The 20,407-nt window shown below is 41.6% G+C and overlaps 1 protein-coding gene across 1 annotated transcript in view; it reads right to left on the reverse strand.

The window, feature by feature from the left end:
- The window catches only part of LOC129691959 (bifunctional heparan sulfate N-deacetylase/N-sulfotransferase 3), a 132,918-nt gene extending 112,948 nt beyond the window's left edge, over window positions 1-19,970 (reverse strand). Inside the window, exon 1 of the mRNA XM_055628166.1 lies at window positions 18,990-19,970. Coding sequence (XP_055484141.1) covers window positions 18,990-19,970 — 981 coding nt within the window. The remainder of the gene's footprint in view (window positions 1-18,989) is intronic.
- Between the last annotated feature and the right edge of the window lie 437 nt (window positions 19,971-20,407).

Here is a 20,407-nt window from a genome sequence, read left to right on the forward strand (position 1 = left end):
ATCTATCTATCTATCTATCTATCTATCTATCTATCTATCTATCTATCCAGTTCAGTGGATACTTACAGTCCTGGCAGCAGGTATTGTCATTTTACTTGTAAGGGGTATAAGTCAGTGGTAGAGGGCTTGCCTAGGTTACACAAGCCCTGAGCTTGACTCCAATCACAGAAAAAAAAAAATTCATTTAAGGAAGCTGAATCTCAGTACATTAACAGATTTGCTTAAGCCCACCAAGTAAAAATATGAATCAGGTTTTAAATTATTATTTCCCATGTGATCTAAACTTCTCTTGTCTGGAAACAAGAAAACTAAAAATCTCAGCCTCAGCAATACACTTTCTCTGTGTGACTACTTACATAGATGAATCGATTTTTGTTTCTAATGAAATTTTGTTCTTGACAATTTCACCCACATACACGTCCATTATCATGTCCACTCTTTCCCTCTTTTGTCTCCCTCCCAGCCCTGTCACCTTCGATCTTACCTCCTCTTCTCATAACCACACCTCTTTGTTCTGTTTTGTTTTTTGACCCAGTGAATTTGATCAGGGCCTTCTATGGGGCTGTATGTTTGGAACTGTGCATTAACTGACAGCAGCGGACAGTTACTGTCACTCCCTCAGAACCCAACAGTGTCCTGGTGTCTCATGGCTGGTAGGGGGAGAAACCATGGGAGCGCCTCCTGGTCCGTGATCGACTTTGACAAGCACGGTGGTGGTAACCTCAGCTGCTGTGGAACCATGGTCACAGTGGCTGTGTACCACCCAGAAGGCAGCATTTCAAAGTCTCTCTCTCTCTCTTTATCGTTTGGTTCTAATATTCTTTCATCCCCCTTTCCACCATGTTTCCCAAGCCTTTGAGAGGTACTGTTGGGTTGAACACAACATCATTTAATCTCAGCACTTAGAGCAGCCATTCTCTGCATTCATTGCACAGAGAAGCTTCTCCAAGTGAGGATGGGTGAGGGCATGTGTTATATAGAAAAGTCTCTCAATTCACATTTCAAGAATACAAAACAACTTTCATTCCATTAGTTTGGTTTTAAAAATATTATTCCACAATATTTTTGTAATAGCTTGGAAGATGGTATATTTTATACACACTGTGTTCATTCTTACTGCAGATTCTCTCTAAATGTATTTCAAATAGATTCATATTATTAGGCTAGATACTTTCTCAAGTTGAGAAAAGAATAGCATTTTATGAACTCATACATTCCTAGTACAGATATAGATCAAGTCATGGTGTCCTGACACTTCAGGTTCTAAAGGGCTCTCCTGTGACTCTCTGATAGCCACAATGACTTACTTTGACATTTACTGTGAGTTTCCATCTTTAGGTCAACCTGGTTGGCGTACTGACTTTATGAAATTCCCAAGATATTGAAGCTGGCAGGAGGTGACTCATACATAGAAATCTTCTTAATTGGAAGCTATCAGAGGGCCAGTGAGTGACATTCCAATGACTAAGTTTTAAGAAATACACAGATAAACAATTCAAAATCTGAGCCATCAAGACAAACTGAAGACTTACTGCAGCTTGCGTCATCTGTTTATCTTGTGACACCGCACAAAGAGTAATTCTCCAAATCTCATGAAGGAATACAGCTTGAGTTAAAACAAGTCCTAGGATTGAGGCAATGGATATACTGCAGGATAGTCTTATTGTAACACTGAGGGCTGGCAAGATGGCTTAAGGGATAAGGGTGCTTGCCACATATTGGAAGAGAACTGATTTCTGTAAGTTGTCTTTGACCCCTTCACATAAACCTAATGACAGGCACATGCATACACATATACACACGGTGTAAAAAGTATGGGGAACAATAATAGGAACAGGGACCATCTCTGAAATGAACTCAGTGGCTGGCTCTTTGATCACCTCCATCTGAGGGGGGAGCAGCGTTACCAGTTCACAGAGGAAGACAAAGAATCCAGTCCTGAAGATATCTGATAGACTAAGATCATATAGAAGGGGAGGAGGACCTACCCTATCATTGGACTGGGGGAGGGGCATAGGAGAAGAAGAAGGAGGGAGGGTGGAATTGGGAGGGGGCTACAGCTGGGATACAAAGTGAATAAACTGTAATTAATAAAAATAATGAAAAAATAAATCCTTAAAGCAAAAAAAAAGTATGGGGAAAAAGCACTTCATGAAAGAAACAGAGGAATATATATATATAATTACTTATATTATATAATATATCATTATATATACACCTATAATTACATATATATTATATATACAATCTCTAGAGTCACTAAATTTCTCAGAAATAGTCACAGAAGAGGAGTGTGTCTCTAAAAGAATGAATTGCCTACTCTTTCTTGCATTCAAAGAAAGTAACAAAGCTTTCCTGTGAATAGTAGAACATGAAACATAACAGAAACCTCCAGAGGAACCCTGGGAAAACATTTCCTCATGGCCGCCCAGCTATGCCCTGATGGAGCTCTGAGGAAATTTCAGTGGAGCAGACCAAAGCTTGTGCAATATTAGCTATTAGCTCTCAGTAGAACAGACCACACTGGCAGAGTAAAATGCTGTACTCAGTGGCTTTGTGCTCTGAGCTCCTGGTGAGAACTTGTCAGATATATCTGGCATCGTTTCTCACCAAAATCTGAAGGGAACAAAACAAAACCGAGCCCAAAGGCGAACAACAAAAGCGAGAAAGTATGAATTCCCTTTGCTTCACATAGGAAACAAAGAAAGAAAAGAAAGAGAGAGAGAGAGAGACAGAGAGAGAGAGAGAAAGAAAGAAAGAAAGAAAGAAAGAAAGAAAGAAAGAAAGAAAGAAAGAAAGAAAACAACAATACCAACAATAGATGTGCTTGGTGGCTAACTCCTATTATCCCAGCTCACGAGGGACAGAGGCAGGAAGACTGCCATGAGTTCGAGGCCACTCTGGGCTGTGACTTTGAGGCTAGCTAGCTAGCTACGCAGCCTCAAACAACAGCAGCCACATGATAATGGCAACCCAAGCATCAATAACTCGAGGAATGATACATTCCTGGATTTAACGCTGTTATCAATGAAGGGTTGTGAGCCTCCACCTGCACTTATTCTGTATCATAGCATCAACCTCCTTTCAGGGACCGTGTGATGATGACCTTCAGTGCCAGTGCCAGAATAATTTCCATCAGTGCATTTTCTTTCCACGTCTGCCCAAAGAGTACTACATGGATTTTGAATACCTGCAGGTAGTTCTGAGATTATCATCTGAACTTTTTCACCAGAAAAGTTTTTTTATTTTGAGAGACGTAGACATTATTTCAGAAGATTATTCATGTGATCTGCTAATACTGTTAATAAAGACTTCAAAGCCAGGCATGGTTGTTTTGCAATTGTAACACTTGTTCATATGTATAATTGTACACATGCAATTGTAACTCTTGAAAGGATGAGGAAGGATGTTTGCCACAAGTTCAAGTCCAGGCTGGGCCACAGAATGAAGTTATTTCAAGAGATAAAACCAACACGACTTGAGCAGTGTGGTGATTAATACTGAATATAAGCCAGACACAGTGGCGCACACCTGTAATCCCAGCTCTCAGAGAAGCAGAGGAAGGTGGATCTCTGTGAGTTTGAGGCCAGCCTTGTCTACCAAGAGAGTCTAGGACAGCCAAGGCTACACAGAGAAATCATGTCTCAAAAAACAAAAACAAAAACAAACAAACAAACAAAAAGCCACAACTGAACATAAATCACGTAGGAGACACACCTTTGGGCATATCTGTGAGGAAGTCTCTCTGTACTGGTTTAACTGAAGTGGAAAAATGCACCCTAAATATGAGTGGTACCATTCCACAGATTAGCATTCCAGATGTAGCTTAAAAGGATAAACCCAGCAAAACACCTACATTACCTGTGTTGACTAATTTCATATCAACTTGACACAAGCAAGAATCATTTTGGAAGAAACATCAATTAAGGAAATGCTCCCACCAGACTGGCCTGTGGGAAGGCCCATGGTGATTCCTCTATTCTTTTTTCTTTCCTCTAGCCTACCCCCATTGTTCTCCCTCCAACTCATCCCATCCCCATATTCTTAGGTTGACAGCTTCTTTTTCTTTGATCTTATTAATGCTTGATGTGGGAAAATCCAGTTCACTGTGCGTGGGGCCACACCTGGGCAGGCAGCGCTGGATGTTATAAGAAAGCAGGCTGAGCAAGCCATGAGGAGCAAGCCAGTAAGCAGCACTCCTCCATGGCCTCTGCATCAGTTCCTGTTCACCAGGTTCTTGTCCTGCTACAGTTCCTGACCTAACTTCACCCATATTCTAAGCAGTAGATATGAAAAAAACAAACAAACAAACAAACAAACAAAAAAAAAACTTCTGGAGTTAGGTGGAAAAAAAAAGGAACATTTTTATCTTTATTTTAATGAAACTACAGAACTATGTCTTCAAAAAAATAGTGCTTTCTTAGAATTTATCTGAATGAAGGTTTTGTTATAATTACAGGTTTATTACCATATTATATATTCTTCTCAATGTAATGCCTCTTATAAAAGTCATACCATAGAACAAAAATCAGGTTTGCATTCTTTGACACTGAGGGAGAAGAATGAAAAGTACTGAACTAGGAACCACATGTTCAAAAGAGAGTGAAAAAAATGTTGATTGAGGCCATTGGACTGGTATAGCTTCTGGTACAAAAGTAGCTTTGAACTATTAATACTTCTCAGATGGAGCACAATGCGTGCGTTTTTTTTTTTTTTTTTTTTTTTTTTTTTTTTTTGGTGGTACTGGAGGTGAAGTCCAGGGGTTTGTGCATGTTATACACAGATTCTACTGCTGAGCCTAGACAAATAGCCCAGACATTCATATCTAACTTTATTGTACATCTTGAACATTTGCAACATTCAGTTGTTGGACGGCATGCTCCTCCTAATCTAAACAGTCCCTGCAAATTGAAACATTTGATGCAGAGGGTATAGGGCGGCTTGTGGACCTCTGGTGCCAAAGAATAGGTAAACAAAAGGTCACATATCCCGGGAATTAGAACCGTGGAAGATTCTTGTGAGCTTCCACGGTACAGTATAATCATAAGTGAAGAGTTTCTGAGGCTGCAGACTGACCAAACTGCAGAAAGAAAAAACTGTCCAGAGCTTGGAGATGGCTGCAACCTGCATGGGATTTCTGTGTCCTCAGGAGGGATCGTGTTGTCGTGGGCTTTCAGGTAGTGCAGATGCTTTTGAGCTATCCCTGCTCCTTGTAACTAATCCCTCACACGAACTCCTGTTAGTAGCCTCAATAAGAACTCATTGGTTCACCAAATTGGACATTGGTACAATCCTTTGGTCTATCGTGGGCTCTCTGTCTGGGGTGAGCAGATGTGTGCATGCTTTTGACTCTCCAGGAAAGTCTGTCACGTGACAGAAGTTATGGAATATACACAGATAGTAGAGGAAGTTTGCATAATGAAACAAATGAACTCCTCCACAGCCCTGAATAGTTAACCTTTAAGAAAAATAGGCAAGAGCAACTAAAGCCTAGTCACTCAGCAGTAAACTCCAATTCAGAACCATTTTACTAGCTGTAGTCCTATTTTGCACACTGGCTTTCTGTTCTAATTTCATTTTTGCCACTGTGTTAAAAATATGTTGACCAAAATCACCATAGAGGAGAGGATTTATTCTGGCTCACATCTCCACATTACAGTCCATTATTATAAGAAAATCACACAGGCCAGAGTGAGAGACAGGTGATCACATCACAACTACTGTCACACATGGAGAGAAAAGAATGTATCCACATCGCTTGCGTCCTTGCTTCCAGGTAGTTTTCTCCTATCTTGCATAGTTCAGGGTCTGCAGTCTAGGTAACAGTGTTGTCCAAAGTGGAATGGGTCTTTCTAGATCAACTCACAATCAAGACAATCTTCTAAAGACATGTGTCAGACAAGTACTTAGTTGGGACTCGATGACAGTGATTCTAGGTTATGGCGGAGAGTTCATATTTAAAACTAGTCACCAGGCTCCGTGCTTATCATATGCAGCATATATGTTACAGTGTCTGCTGACCTCCATCTCATGCTCTCCTCAAAAGGGAATGAAGTCAAAGATACAAGAAACAGGCACCATTTTTTGGAAGAACACCTCCTCAATGTTGAGTGAGAACACCTTCAAGAACCTCTAATTCCCACCACCAGTGAAATCTGGAGAGTCGAGGGGATTTTCCTGTCCAGTCCCACAGGCAGTGCAGAAGAGGAGAGCAGGCTGAGGAAAGGAGAAGCTGAGAAGCACAGAGTCTGACTCCTGAGCTCACAAACTGTGGCCTTCGGCAATGTCTGAATCTCAGCTTGTTCATCTCTAACATGGTTATTTCTAAAAGGCTGGGAAATGGCCCTGTGGGTGAAGTGCTTGCTGGGCCAGATGAGGGCCTGAGTTCAGATCTCCAGCACTCACTTAAAAAAGCCAGGTAGTATGGCTCTTGTAACTCCAGCACTGGGTAATCAGAGAGGAAAACTGGTGGAGCTCATCGGACAAGCTCCAGATTCAGAGAAAGGTCCCGACACAATGGCAGAGAGTGACAGAGGAAGACACCTGACACTGACCTCTGGCCACCATACACACGCATGTGCATTTGCACACACGGGCACATACACCACACGCATGCACACACGAGAACACACACACGTACACACACACTCATATCAAAAAAGGTACTGGGAATGAATGAAATAGTATATAGGGCACTAGATCAAATCACCAACTCAAAGTGCATAAATAATTTTTCAAAAATACAATCTCCTTTATCTCTGTCCTTTCTTGAAAATGCTTCTATACTAGGAGGCTGGCCAGAGCTCCCAAGTTTCGTTTGGAAATGGGTCCACGGGAGGTGAGCTAAGGAAGGAGGTATTGAGTGTCACTCATCAAAGCATACTTTAGGCTGAAGTTGATTACAATTAGCATTTATTTGTAATGGATACAATATGTGCCCGGATCTTTGAGGAGTTCTCTATGTGGATTATCTCATTTAATATACTCAGCATTCTTCAAATGAACAATTATTATTTAATATCTCAGGAGACTGAGGCACACAAAGGCGGAATAAACAAACACACAAATTAAACCTGAATTTTCCCTAGTTTAAAGGGAAGATCTGGGCATGTTTTGTAAGAGACTGTGTTTGGAGATTACATGTTTGTAGCACTCATCCGTGCCATCTGTAAAACCCACAATGAAAATATTCTTCAGAAAAATCATTATATTCATTTAGTGTGTGTGTGTGTGTGTGTGTGTGTGTGTGTGTGTGTGTGTGTGTTTGTACACATCCGTGGAAGTGTGGAGATCAGAGGACAACCGTCTCTCCTTCCACCCCGTGGATCCAAGGAATTGGATCAGATCACAAGGCTTAGCAGCATGTGTCTCTACCTGCTGAACCGTCTCCCTGTTGAGAACACTATGTAAACAGATCAGGGAAGAAAAGGCTCCACTGTTGCTGAAAGACATTCACTGCGCTCTTGTGATTCTGCTCGCCTTGCAAGGAGCAGCATGAACCGCCGCTTTCCCTTTGTAATGTCCGTCCAAGGCTCCTTCAGGCACACTGCTCGCTGTAAAAGATTGGAGTTCTCAGGGTTCAGAGGTTTTGTTTTTCTCCTATCACGCAGCCAGCTGCGTGGTGCTCTATTGTGGCAAAGGGCACTGCTGTTCTCTTTGACCCTGCCAGGCCCTGTGAAACTGTGGAAGACGGAACATTAGCTTGCATGTGAAACCTCAGACTTCGCACCTTGTCACAGCTCATGAAGGGAAGCTCATTAACGGCCTCGGACACGGAAAGATTCTGCTTATTTAAGGGACTATCAGAAGTAATGGCTCTGGGGTGAACGTGGGAAAAATCATGATCCCCAAGCGATGGGATTTCATGTAGGAGCAAGCAAAGAAAACGTATTGCTTGAAACCACAAAAAACTAAGGACTTTCTGAAGACGTGTATGCTGTGCTCAGTATGATTTTAACTGTATCCTCCAGGCTTGAAAATAAGCATCGATGCTACATTCACAAAAGCTAGTGAATTCTTCTGGGGTTCAATGCTGAGGGAAACTGTTTCATGTCTATAACTTCAGAAAACCAACTGGTTGGTTTGTAACTGGGCAACTTTAATCTGGAAAACTGAGTAGAGAGAGAAGGTTTAATTTAATGTGGGGTGTGCTTTAACAGTTAATAAATTGTGACAACCACCGGCAAGTACAGGCAGGAGCTTAGCGTGGATATAACAGAGAGGCACTGTCCCCTTTAAATGCAGGTAACACATTTTAGCCTGGGGGCAGGGAATAATGAGCCCCAAACAGTCTCTGCGTTGGAATATTTCTAAGTCTATTTAACATTAACAGACTCTAGCCATATAGCAAATGCTGATACTTATATGTGATCTGTTTTCATTTAAAGTAAAGTCATATGACTAGTGCAGTATTAGTAACCACAGATCATACACACAGCATCAAAGCCCACGCTTGCCTCGTGTGTACCACTTTAATAAGGTAAAGCCTGTATGTGTAATTTGGTACCATATGACGACGCTCTGGCAAGCAACAGATTATATATGTGGTGGTGGCTTTATATCACAGTGGATCTGAAGCGTTTCTGAACCGCCTGTTGAAGTGGCAGCGTCTGCACCACTGTAGCAACACACAGCTACTCATCAATGTTTGTGGGGAAGCCAGTGGGAACACATCCGCGGGCTGCTCTGCGTGTAACTTCAGCGTGCTACACAATGCCTGATTAACCCTAGAGGACTGAAACCAGCTTGTTTGACTGCGCATCCCTTCCACTAACCTTTACTGGAAGAAAGCATGCCTGTAGCCTCCCACTTCTCATCCTTATTTCATCTCTCCGTTGCATCAAGAAGCCGGGTCAAGGGACTGAGCTAGGCCATTTGGTCTGGATACCTGCTGCCTGCCATGTTTACACAATGATGGAACTGCACGGGGACACATTTCTCAGGACGCATGCTCAGACGTAACCCATAGATTGCATGCAACTGTGGTCAATGGAACGAGACAAACAGACCAACACATATAAATCTTACCAGAACAAGAAAACTATCATGTGAATGTTCTGTTTCTGCCACCCAGACCTTGTCAGACTTGTGAGGTAGGTAACCACTGTTTTCAAGATAAGAGCATGTATCCAAATGAGGTGAATGAGCATCTGTGCATGGATCACAGCTGGCACAGATCTGAGCTAGAAGCACAGTTTACCCAAGACTGAAGACCAATTCCTCCCACAACATATAAACGTATTCCTCGTGCAACATATAAGTTGGGTTCTAGGAAGGCACATTGCTTTCTGAGCCAAGATTCCTTCCCCCACAATAGATAACAGACATTCCCCCCAAAATGAGTTTAATTAAGTAAAAATACAAATGGCAAAAATAATTTATATCCCTAGTCACTAGAATTTATGGTGCCATTGAAAAGACGGAACTTTTATTTCTTTAAGTGACTGTCCCAACAGTCATTTTTATGGAGAGTCGACATTAAACTGTGGTAGGGACAGTGTATGTCAGCCTCGACCGTGAGCAGCCTAAATTGAATGGGATAATGTATATGTGAAATGCAAAACGGGCTATGACCCAGAACTTCAAATGCAACTTCCACGAGGTAATTCAGGAATGGGATATTCCCTGTTTGATTCAGTCTCTCAAGTGACATCTGTGACTATAGATCTAGGCCATGTTCTTAACAACTAGTACCTGGCTCTCCCTTCCTATCCTCTACTCTCTTTTCTTACTAGATTTCTTCCAATCAGGACGTTAAATGTCATCCAGACAATAATAAATTCCCAATCTGTATCTTCCCCCGAGACTGCTCTTCGTACTCAAGACTTGCACACCACCTGGCATGTAAATCTCTATATGGAGAGCTACACACAGCACAAACCAAATACCTGCAAACCTGCTTTCCTCAATAACTAATCTCACTAGGCGTTAACAAACTTAATAGTGTCACAAGTCATGTACTATAGTGAGTGCTTAAATATTTGACCTCTAAGGTATGCTGCTGAGGTAGCTATGCACTCTATAAAATATGGAAGTCAAGAGGCCAATGGTTAAGTGCTGCAGCACTGGGGACAGGACAGATGGTCACGAAAACGCTAAGAGCCCGAGTCTCTAGGAGATTCGTTTCAGAACAAAAATAAGTTTTGAAACATCAGAGTAAGAATGGCAGGGACACACACAGACATATGGCATTATTGTAACAGACAGATTAATAAGTTCTACTGGGAAACTAGACAGGCTTCGGAATTCTGTGACTTGCAGGGTGAAACCATCAGGCAGACCAAGCACATCTGAACACACCCATCTTTAGCCCTGCAAAAGATTAGCAAGGCTTACGATAGGGAGGGGTATGGGAGCCCCAGTTCTCAGAAGAAGGTTTCTGCTCATTTGAATTTACTAGATAATTGTGCTGCACAGGTGTGTTGATTCTTGGCTTCCCTCAGTAATATTTAAAGAGTCTCAACTGGACTGAGGCCGCATAAGTGAATATTCCAGTGTGTCCCGGGCTTCAGTCTCAGAAGAAGACAGAGTTAATGATGCTTAATTGGTAAAGCCCACTGCTTTGTGGGATTATTCTTATTTCTGCAGCATCCCTGAAGTGAAGGTGGTGTTGCTCTTTTGTTGCCACTTTTGCAGGCACTGGCGATGTGCTCTAGGGGTTACCTGTCAGTCAGATCACCCCTCAGGAATCCAGTGCTAGATACTGACGTTTCCAATCTACAGAGGATCTGTTGGCTCTCCCCTTTATATTAACAAGATTCTTAAAATTAATCTTTTAAGACTTTTCATGAAGCTATATACTCATGTTTATGAGTTTAAAATCTCAGTTCAGTACTGAGAATATTAATGTAAAAGTTTATAATTTAATTAAGAATATACATTTTTAACTTACAGCTTGTGGAATAACAGGGAAAATGATTGGAAAATCAGGAAACTTGATTCTCCCCTTTATTAGAGGAGTGAATGACAATAATTTCTGATATGCTAACCTAAGGGAAGGAGCTTCTTTTGTTCACATTTCTCCTCTTTGCCTTATGAACAGATAGTGAATACCCAACAATAAAAGAAATCAACACACACTGTCAACGCCCACACACAGACCAGAAGGGAAGGCTTTGTCATTTTCTTCTAGGTCTGGGGCTCTGTGTTCTTGATATGGCAATGCCCTTGTCAAAAATACACATTCACTCGGGACGGAAAATACACTCTCACTCATTCTCTCTCTCTCACTCACTCACTCCCCCACGCACGGCTTCTTCAGTCCTCCAATGTTCTCCACTGCTTATGTTGTTATTTTTATAAAAACATCAAGCATTACTTATTGCGGGGGTTGGAGGAAGCCCTGGGGGGTGTTATCGACATGGGCTTCTGCAGCTGAGAGCACCACCCCAGTCCATCTTACCTTTTCTGTGTGTCTGTCTGACATGTCTGTCGTCGCTTTAATCCCTCTGCCCTAGTCAGGTCCAAGTCTCTGGAGCCATGCTAAGGACTGAGCGAAGTGGGGTCAATGTGCATTAAAATCTTTACTATTGTGTGCGCATATGTGTGAGTGCATGGAGAGGTTTGAGAACAACTTCTGGAGTTAGTTCTCTCCTTCTACCACGGGACTCAGGGATCTAACACAGGTTGTCAGGCTATATATATATATATATATATATATATATATATATATATATATATATACATGCCCTGACACCATACTCAGAGTCTTCGCCATGTAATCTGCTACTGGTCTAACACGTGAGCCCCTGCCTCATAAGCTTTGGTCTCATCTATGGCTACCCTTCTCCTAATCATTCTCATGCAGCGTATAGGACAGCAGGGCTTTAAAATTAGTATACAATGCTTCTACTGAAAAAACTGGTTATTAAATAAAGATCTCAATGTCAGGCCTAGATTACCTCTCTGTGGGCAAGGATGCCTGATGGCACCAAAACCCCTATATTCTATTGCCATTGCTTTTGGTTTTCCATCATAAGAGGATGTTAAGATATAGTTGGGGGCTGAATGCTTTGACTATAGCACATAGAAAAATTAATCTTGAACTGACCAGGAAAGTGTCTCCTTGCTGGCTAGCTTCCATTATGCTAGAAGGTGCTATGTGGGTTGCCTCAGGGGAAATACATCATCAATAGTCTTAACCAACACTGGACCCTGCATGGTGGAGTGCAATGCCAGGCAGGACAGCACAATAGTGGCAAGACTGGTTATAGGGGTAACTAATCGATTCCATGATTTGACTTGAGGCCTGATTCACAGGTAGAAATTAATTCCTTGTGCTAGAAAACATATGGTCAAAACGCATGGCTAGGGAAGTTATAGGCCTGAGAGAGGGGTTTATCGATGTGTTTGTGAATAGTCACATTACACAGCTGCCTTCTAAAAGTTTATGTTAGCATCCATAGCTTTCTGCTGCTCCCAACAGAAACCTCTTTTTTTTTTTTTTTTCCTCCAGTGGGTAGTGATTAATTCGGAGAGATATTACTGTACATTACTGTTGTAAGCTCTGAGAGTAAGTTGCTCAGCCATAGAGGAGACATCTATCAACCCCTGCTCACCTCTCCCCCAAACTCAGGGAACAACATGAAAGACAGAGCAGAAAGAATGGAAGGGCTAGAAGTTGGGGAGGGGAGCCGTTGAGTTGGTGGCCTCTAGACATCACCCGGCTGTTGTATAACTCACAGCAGCAGTGTTACCTGCGTAAGACCTGAGTAAGATCAAGCCAGCTGGAGAATCAGGCACAGGGTCGGGAGCAGCTTCTGAGTCTCGCTCTTCACTGAGGAGCTACTGGAGGTGGAACACTTCTTTTTGAGGGTGTGGTCACTGTTAGGTTGCCCATGACCCAGTGGGTGAAGCCACACATGCACACACACGGGCAGCCCAAATTAGACTCAGTGGGTTTAAAACTAAATAAAAAAAAAATTTTTTTTAAAGGAGGACATGAAGTTAGGGGATAGAGGGAGTACTGAGGGAGAGAGAAGATGGAGTGAGAGGTGGTTATGATCAAGATTCAGTGTTTGTATGTATGCAGTTTTCAAGGAATAAAATAAAAGTCTTAAAAAATATAACCAGACACCAAATACTGTTTATACATTATTGACCATTCTGTGGCAGCATTTTGCCCTCTTTAAATCATTTATAATGTATTCTTGTGCAATGCCCTTTCATAGCAAATGACTCTTTAATATTAATCACAGTAAGGATACTTTCTGTCTTGCAATACAGCAACAAATTTAACAAAAAGAACCAAGCACTTGAGAATTATAGATACCGGGTTATTTTTCTTTGTTAAATTAACGTCTTATTTTCCTGTGTTATGTTATAAAGAAATTCCTTAAAATTTATTCCCTTAAAATAACTATGTACATGCCAGAACATTGGAGATTTGAACATGATAATAATATTGAGAGCAATTTGCTTTCATATGTATTGTGTGACTCATGTCATATTTAGAAGTAAATATTCCACCAAAGTGGCAAAATTTACAAGGAAGAGGTGGTTTTGTGTGCTTGTAGAAATAGTTACAAGTTGCCTATTTTTAAAAATCAATTATAAAGTAATTCAGGGGAGTGGAATTAGGTGAATTTTACTTCCACAAATGTTAGGTGACTAGCATGAGATCCCTGTCTTTCCCTTAGAAGAACCTATTTTTATACATGAAGTTCCTTGTGACATGGAGATCTATCACATAAGAAGAGGGTAAATCAAAATAGTCATTCTGTAACATGTGAGGCCATTCATTAAAGAGTTTCTAAAAGATGTCCCTCAGATAAGGAGCCCTGAAGTTCTGATGGGCGTTTGGCACATACTGGCTTAACACTTCTTTACCACATTAGTTGGTTTCTGAAGGAGTTACCCAAATCTCATCCACATACCAAATATGCAATGACCCATGCACGTGTTTATATGATGGGGATACTTCAGTGAGCCAAACAGACGAAGAATGCTTCTCTGTTGAGGGTTGCATTTTAGTGAAGTGGCTCACCAAAAAGGCAAACAGGAGAAGGATCTCTCATCAGAAAGATATATGGACAGCGTGGTAGACTGTAGGGACCCTGGCTTTTCTGGGTGAGACTTGAGGTCTGCATAGAGAAGGGAAATGATCTAGATGATACTCTGAGTGCATCATCCTGGATGTTCCGTTGAAACGGGAGATGGTGACTCAGTGTGTGAAGGCACTTGCCGTCACACGTGGTGACCTTAGCTCAGTCCCCTGACCCACGTGGTGGAAGGAGGGAGCTTCTGTTAGTTGTCCCCTGACAAAGGCATGCACACAACACATGCAGGCACATGTAGGCACATGCTTGCATGTGTACATATGCACACAGAGTAGTTAAAAATGTAACTTAAGAATTAAAATGGGATGGGAGAAGTTGTAAAGAAAACCGTAGACGCCTGGCTAATCCAACCAAACTTTGGCGGTGGTGAAATAATAATGTCTATCATTTGGGTTTGAACAACAGCATAATGACAGCAAGAACAAGAGCAATTCATCAGCCAAAAGAAGTACACAAAGAAAGCTGAGAACAAGACACCATGGAATAAGGCACCGCTTCAAGGTGGAAGCTAAAAGAAGGCTAGCACTGTAGTGCATGGTAGACAAAACAGACATAAAGGCAAATCACGTCACTGAAATTGAAAAACAACAGTCACAGAATGATAAAACACCAAATTAAGATATGACAAGACATACGCACTTGATACTTTCAAACTTCACAACGTAATAACTGTCAGAAGAGAAATGAAATATGTATAACCCTTCATTAGTGCTGGAGAATTAAACACGTTCTCTGTCAACAACAGCCTTTCCATTCTCTCCTCAAGGAATCAAACAGAGCTAAAATCCACGCAAGCAATGTTGGGGAGATCACTCAGTAGGTAAAGTGCTAGTCTAACTATAGCGACCGACCAACTCCAGGTTCAATCAAAGACCACGTGGAGAGTTAAAAGCAACTAGAGTTGATTTCTGGCCTCCAGATTTTCATGCACAGGCCAGCACACACACACACACACACACACACACACACACACACACACACACACTAAGCAAAAACAAAACCCCAACCAACCAACAACAACTTGGTAAAGTTGAACTAATAGTTAAGTCTCAAGTAGAGAATGTGTGTTCATTAAAATACTTATATGTAGTTATAAAATAATTTTAGCAAATTTAAAGTATTAGCATCAGATGCCTGATTCTAACCTACCACCAAAATGGATAGCAACAACTAAAAGAAACAGCAGAGATGATGGACTTCCATGAAGCTGAAATTTGCATCATGACTGGAATGGCTCCTGCTACAATCCTCTTACTCTGTCTTGCTCTTTCCTACAGCTCCTCACCAATGACAGAGATTCAAATGCCATCCTTGATTGTAATCTTTCATCTCCACTTAGTTTCTCCTGAGTAATTTTTATATTACTCTCACTTCACCACTCTAATTCCCGCTTTCAAGAAATTCGTTTCAATTAATGTCATAGCATCATTCTTGTTTTGCCTTCAAGTTTTTCCTGCACATTTCCTATTTTCCAAGAAATGGTGTACAATTGTGCTTCCCACCACAAAGTTCATGTGAGACTACACTAATTCCTTCGCCTTACCATACTGCATGCAAACTATCTGCTTATCTTGGCTGGTTTATTGACAACTGGACAGAAGTTAGAATTATCTGGGAAGAGAGGCTCTCAGTTTAGAAAATGCTCCCATAACATTGGCCTGTAGGAAAATCTGTAGCACACTTTCTCAATTAGTGGTTAGTATTGGAGGGCTCAGCCCATTATGGGTAATGCCACTCCTGGATGGTGGTGATCTTGGGTTCTATACAAACCTGAGAAAGCCATAAGGAACAAGCCAGTGAGCAGCACTACCCCGAGGCCTCTGCATCAGTTCCTGTATTCAGGCTCCTGTTGGGACCTCTGTGGATGGTGGACTACAAGATAGGACGAAATAAGCCCTTTCCTTCCCAAATTGCTTTTGGTAATGGTGTTTCCTCATAGCAACAGGAACCCCGACTAAGACACTACTTATCCTCCCCAGTCATGACTCACCAACTCTATCACTGTGCTTGCATGGCTGGTACTTGAAGTGATAGGAACACACCAAGCGCTGTACAGATAGATGCTTCACCTTGTACAGACTGAAAACCTGAAAGAAACTATATCCAGAAGTAGGACGGTTGATACTGACTTTCAGCTTGACAGCATCTACAGCCACCTAGGAGACAAACCTCTCATGTCTGTGAGTTTTTAGATCGGGTTTGTTGAAGTGGGAGGACTCACTCTAACAGTAAACTGCACCATTCTATAAACGAAAATCCAAGACTAAATAACAAGGATGAAGCCATCTTTCTCTAATTCCTCACTGCAGGCATACTGGGACCTGCTCCTTTACTCTCCTGACACCATGCCTTCTCCACCATGATGGGCTTGGCTCTCACACTCTGAGGCAAAATAATCTTTCTTTCCTTACCTAAAGTACTTTTGCTGGACATTCTGCCAACAATAGCTAATACAAGAATGAATGAATGAGTGTTTATATACTTTGTACAACTATCTGCAATGAGTTAGTGTTTTGAAAAAAATTTGCAGTCTAGAAGTAGTTTAAAAATCCAATAGGTTATATCCGTGCATGGTCCTTGGTTGGAGAAACAGTCTCATAGAAGACCCTTGTGCCCTGATATATTTGGTCCTTGTGGAGCTCCTGTCCCCTCTAGGGCGTACTAATTCTCCCTTCTTTCATATGATTCCGTGCACTCTGCCGAAGGTTTAGTTTTAAGTATCAGCATCGGCTTTGATCCACTGCTAGGCAGTCTTTCAGATACCTTCTGCGGTAGGCTCCTGTCCTGTTACTCGCTTTTCTCCTACTTCCCCTGCTCAGATGTAGCCCATGGTAGCTCAGTATCCAAGTGGGTTCCCTGGTAAGGGGGACAAGGATTATTTCTGACATGAACTCAATGACTGGCTCATTGAGCTTCCCTCCCCCCCTGCCCCCCCGAGAGGAGTAGCCTTGCTATGCCACAGATAAGGACATTGCAGCCGGTCCTGAAGATATCTGATAAGCTAAGGAAGGGGAGGAGGACCTCCCCTATCAGTGGACTTGGTAGGGGGCAGGGAGGAGATGAGGGAGAGAGGGTAGGATTGGGAGGGAAAGAGGGAGGGGGCTACGGCTGGGATACAAGTGAATGACCTGTGATTAAAATAAAAAATTAAAATAAAAAAGGAAAACAAAAACAAACAAACCAAAAAAAAAAAAAAACAATAAAAATCCAATAGTTCAAAACATTTCCAAAAACACTTATGGAGTTCAGTAAATGTAGCCCTCTGTAATTCTGATCAACCCACAAAGCACACATGCTACATTTTCCTTTAATACGCTCAGTAAGGCCTTAATTTCTGGGTTCATTTCTTAACCCATAAAGTGCAGAAGGTAGTATAGTTTTTGAGATATGGTCTGCCTGGAGAGGCCAGAATAGCTTCTAATTTGTGATCCTCTTGCCTCATTCTCTGAAGTGTTGTGGTCATAGGCGCACACCACCATGCCAGATCAAAAGGCACTTCACTCTGGTCTTAGATGGGACAGAAGGTTGCATTGGAACACAGACGTTTACCTGGCACATTTTTTTTAAAAAAGCATTAACAGTGTAGTTTTGTCAGTTTAAAAAGTTTTACATCATATAAATGTATATATAGATAGATGTACATGTATTAAACATTGTTGTCACAGTAATTTGAAAGAGAAAACTGGAAGAATTAAATATTGTTTAGTCCATAAATACATGGACTAATCTTCCAGTTTGGTTAATTTAGCTTTCAAAATTTAATTTGCTTTCAAAAGCAAATTGCAAAACCTTTAATGTAAATTTAAACATAGTTAATTAATTAAAAACTTCACCCATAATATAGAAGTGTCTTTTTCCTCAGTTTTCATACTCTCCTATAGTAAAGAGCATTCTCTCTGGCACCAATACCTTACTTAAATGCTGTGATGAATATTAATATTATTTGTTAGAAACTTAGTGGCTTAAAAAAAAGATGCAATTGTCTAGATGATCTTTTTACACAAAAGTTAATGTACTATTTTGTGTTTGTGTGTGAATGTTCGCATGTGTGGAAATCATGGATCAGCTTGCTGGACCTGGTCTCTCCTGCTACCAGGAAGGTCTAGGGGATCCAAATTAGGTCGTTCACATTTACCTACTCAGTTATATGCTCAAAATAATATTTCTGATATCTGCTTTAGTTCTAGATATTCTATCAGAAGGCTAAAGCTGTATAGAATAAAAATTATGTATCCAAAAATCTCTCCTTTCTGTGAGAAATCCACACTACAGAGTAACAGAGTCCTAGTTTTAACAGGAAAAGTAACAGACATGCAGATGATTTCAACTTTGTCTTTGTTGATGTTAAATAGCTAGTTGTTTATGCAACATGATGAATTCAGCTCTAATTTGATACTCATTTTGTTGTTGTTGTTGTTGAATTGAAGCAGTTTTACACAGCAAGAAGTGGATTCGATTTATCTGCAGCACATGAGTGCCGGATGTGATCCAGAGAGAAGCGAAGCCCTTGGGTTTCCATGTGAACAAACCTGTCACCCCGCCACTGTGGGTCAAGTCATAGTTTTCCATGGCTAGTGAAATCAACCTCATGCTACACTTTGAAAAATACCTGAATTTGCTCCTTGTGATATCTAATTTCTGAAAATTCACTGACTTCGTATTTTAATGGATGCCTTTGTTTTCTAATTGGATAGTTTCTAGAAAGCAACTAAGCAAAAATGATTTCTACTCAATATTTTAGTACAATCTGCCCTTTTCCTGATTCAGATAGTAGTACATTAGAAACATATGTGACGCAAGGTGAGAGTAAACAGTTGCCCTCGTTTCTTCCAGATTCTCTTGATCAAACAGAAGTTCCATGTCCTGGAAAACTCAGTGTTGTTATCTCGTGTATGACGTCAACTGTGGAAGTCTAAGATAATAGGGCCTTACCTTCACATCATTGGTGTTCATCCTTGTTCCCTCCTTCCCCACAAATATGTCATCAATGTCCACAAGGATGTATCTGTCCAAGGACAATGTCAGCCTCTTCCCAGACAAGAAGGAGATGGCGTCTATGAAGATGAGCTTGTGCAACCAAAAGTTCAAGTTGTTGCCAAAAAGAACTCGCTGGATCCCGTCATGAAGCCCCAGGTCATGGATGATAGTGGCATAAAAAGCACCTTTAGAGATGGGAGGAGAAAGGTTTTCTGGAGTCTTAACTTTGGCAAATATTACTGGCTGGTAGGTGGAGTGGTTAACCTGGAAAACTGTCCAGTCTGTTCCCGGTAAAGAGCCCCTGTCAAGCTTGGATGACTTGGTCACACGAAGCAGAGGGGAGTGAGGGTTAATACAGCAGTCTTTTACCACCAGGTTTCCACTTATGGAGAAGGGGAAGCCCCTGAACTGAAAGCTCTGTAGGTTTTTCTCACCAGTTTTGTGGAATCCAATGATACCCACACCATATTCTATACAGTATTTATCTAAGAGGCTTCTATTCCAAGAGTCCATGTTTATATACTTTAAAATATTCTCGTAAATAATGAGAACGTATTTGCCTTTCACACTGTCTGTAAGGGCTGGAAGGTCTCCTTTTCCAGGTGCGATTTCAGTGTGATAGTGAAACCGAATGGATTCTAGCATCGTAATGATGTCTTGACCGAGGGATGAGTACTGGCTCTCCACAAACACCAGGACTGTGGGGTCTGTCCTGGAAGCGTCAGAAAGCATTGCCCTCTTCACGTCCATCAGCCTGGACGGTATGTGCTGGAGGTCACCGCAGTCCACTTCCGACGCCCTCCCGGAGAGCTCGCTCTCCTGCTTGTAGCCGCTGTACAGGTAGTAAGCAGAAATGATAATGCTCAGCGTACAAAATGTGGCAAGCAGAATCAGTGTTCTCTGAAAGTGTCTGTGAAGTTTCATGATAAAACTCATCTCGGATGGACTTCTTTGACTATTCCAGCAGAAGCACCATTAAAAAAACCAAAAACAAACGCCAGGAGGAAGGATGGAGTTCCAGCCACGCTCCTACTCTCAGTCAACAGTTTATGTCACCATCGCAGCACATCGGGAGTGCGCGACCTGGCCTCACAGGAAACGCAGTCTGAAAAGCAGAACAAAACAGGACAGAGCGTAAGACATGGTGTCTTCGGCATCAAAATGAGCGAGTTCCTAGCGTGTCGGCCACCTAACATGGCAGATCAGTTGGACTTAAGTTACTCTAGAAAAATCTGGCTTTCTCCTTATATTTGTGGAGGAGGACACGTGAGGGGAAGAATGAGGAAGGGGGTTCCGTTCCGTTCAATACGCAGTCACTGTCCCGAACACAGAACAAGTGATTGGACTGAGCAGGATCTGGATTCAGCCAGCTT

The sequence above is a fragment of the Psammomys obesus genome, unplaced genomic scaffold (assembly GCF_907164565.1).
Source record: "Psammomys obesus unplaced genomic scaffold, mPsaObe1.curated_primary_1811, whole genome shotgun sequence".
NCBI lineage: Eukaryota > Metazoa > Chordata > Mammalia > Rodentia > Muridae > Psammomys > Psammomys obesus.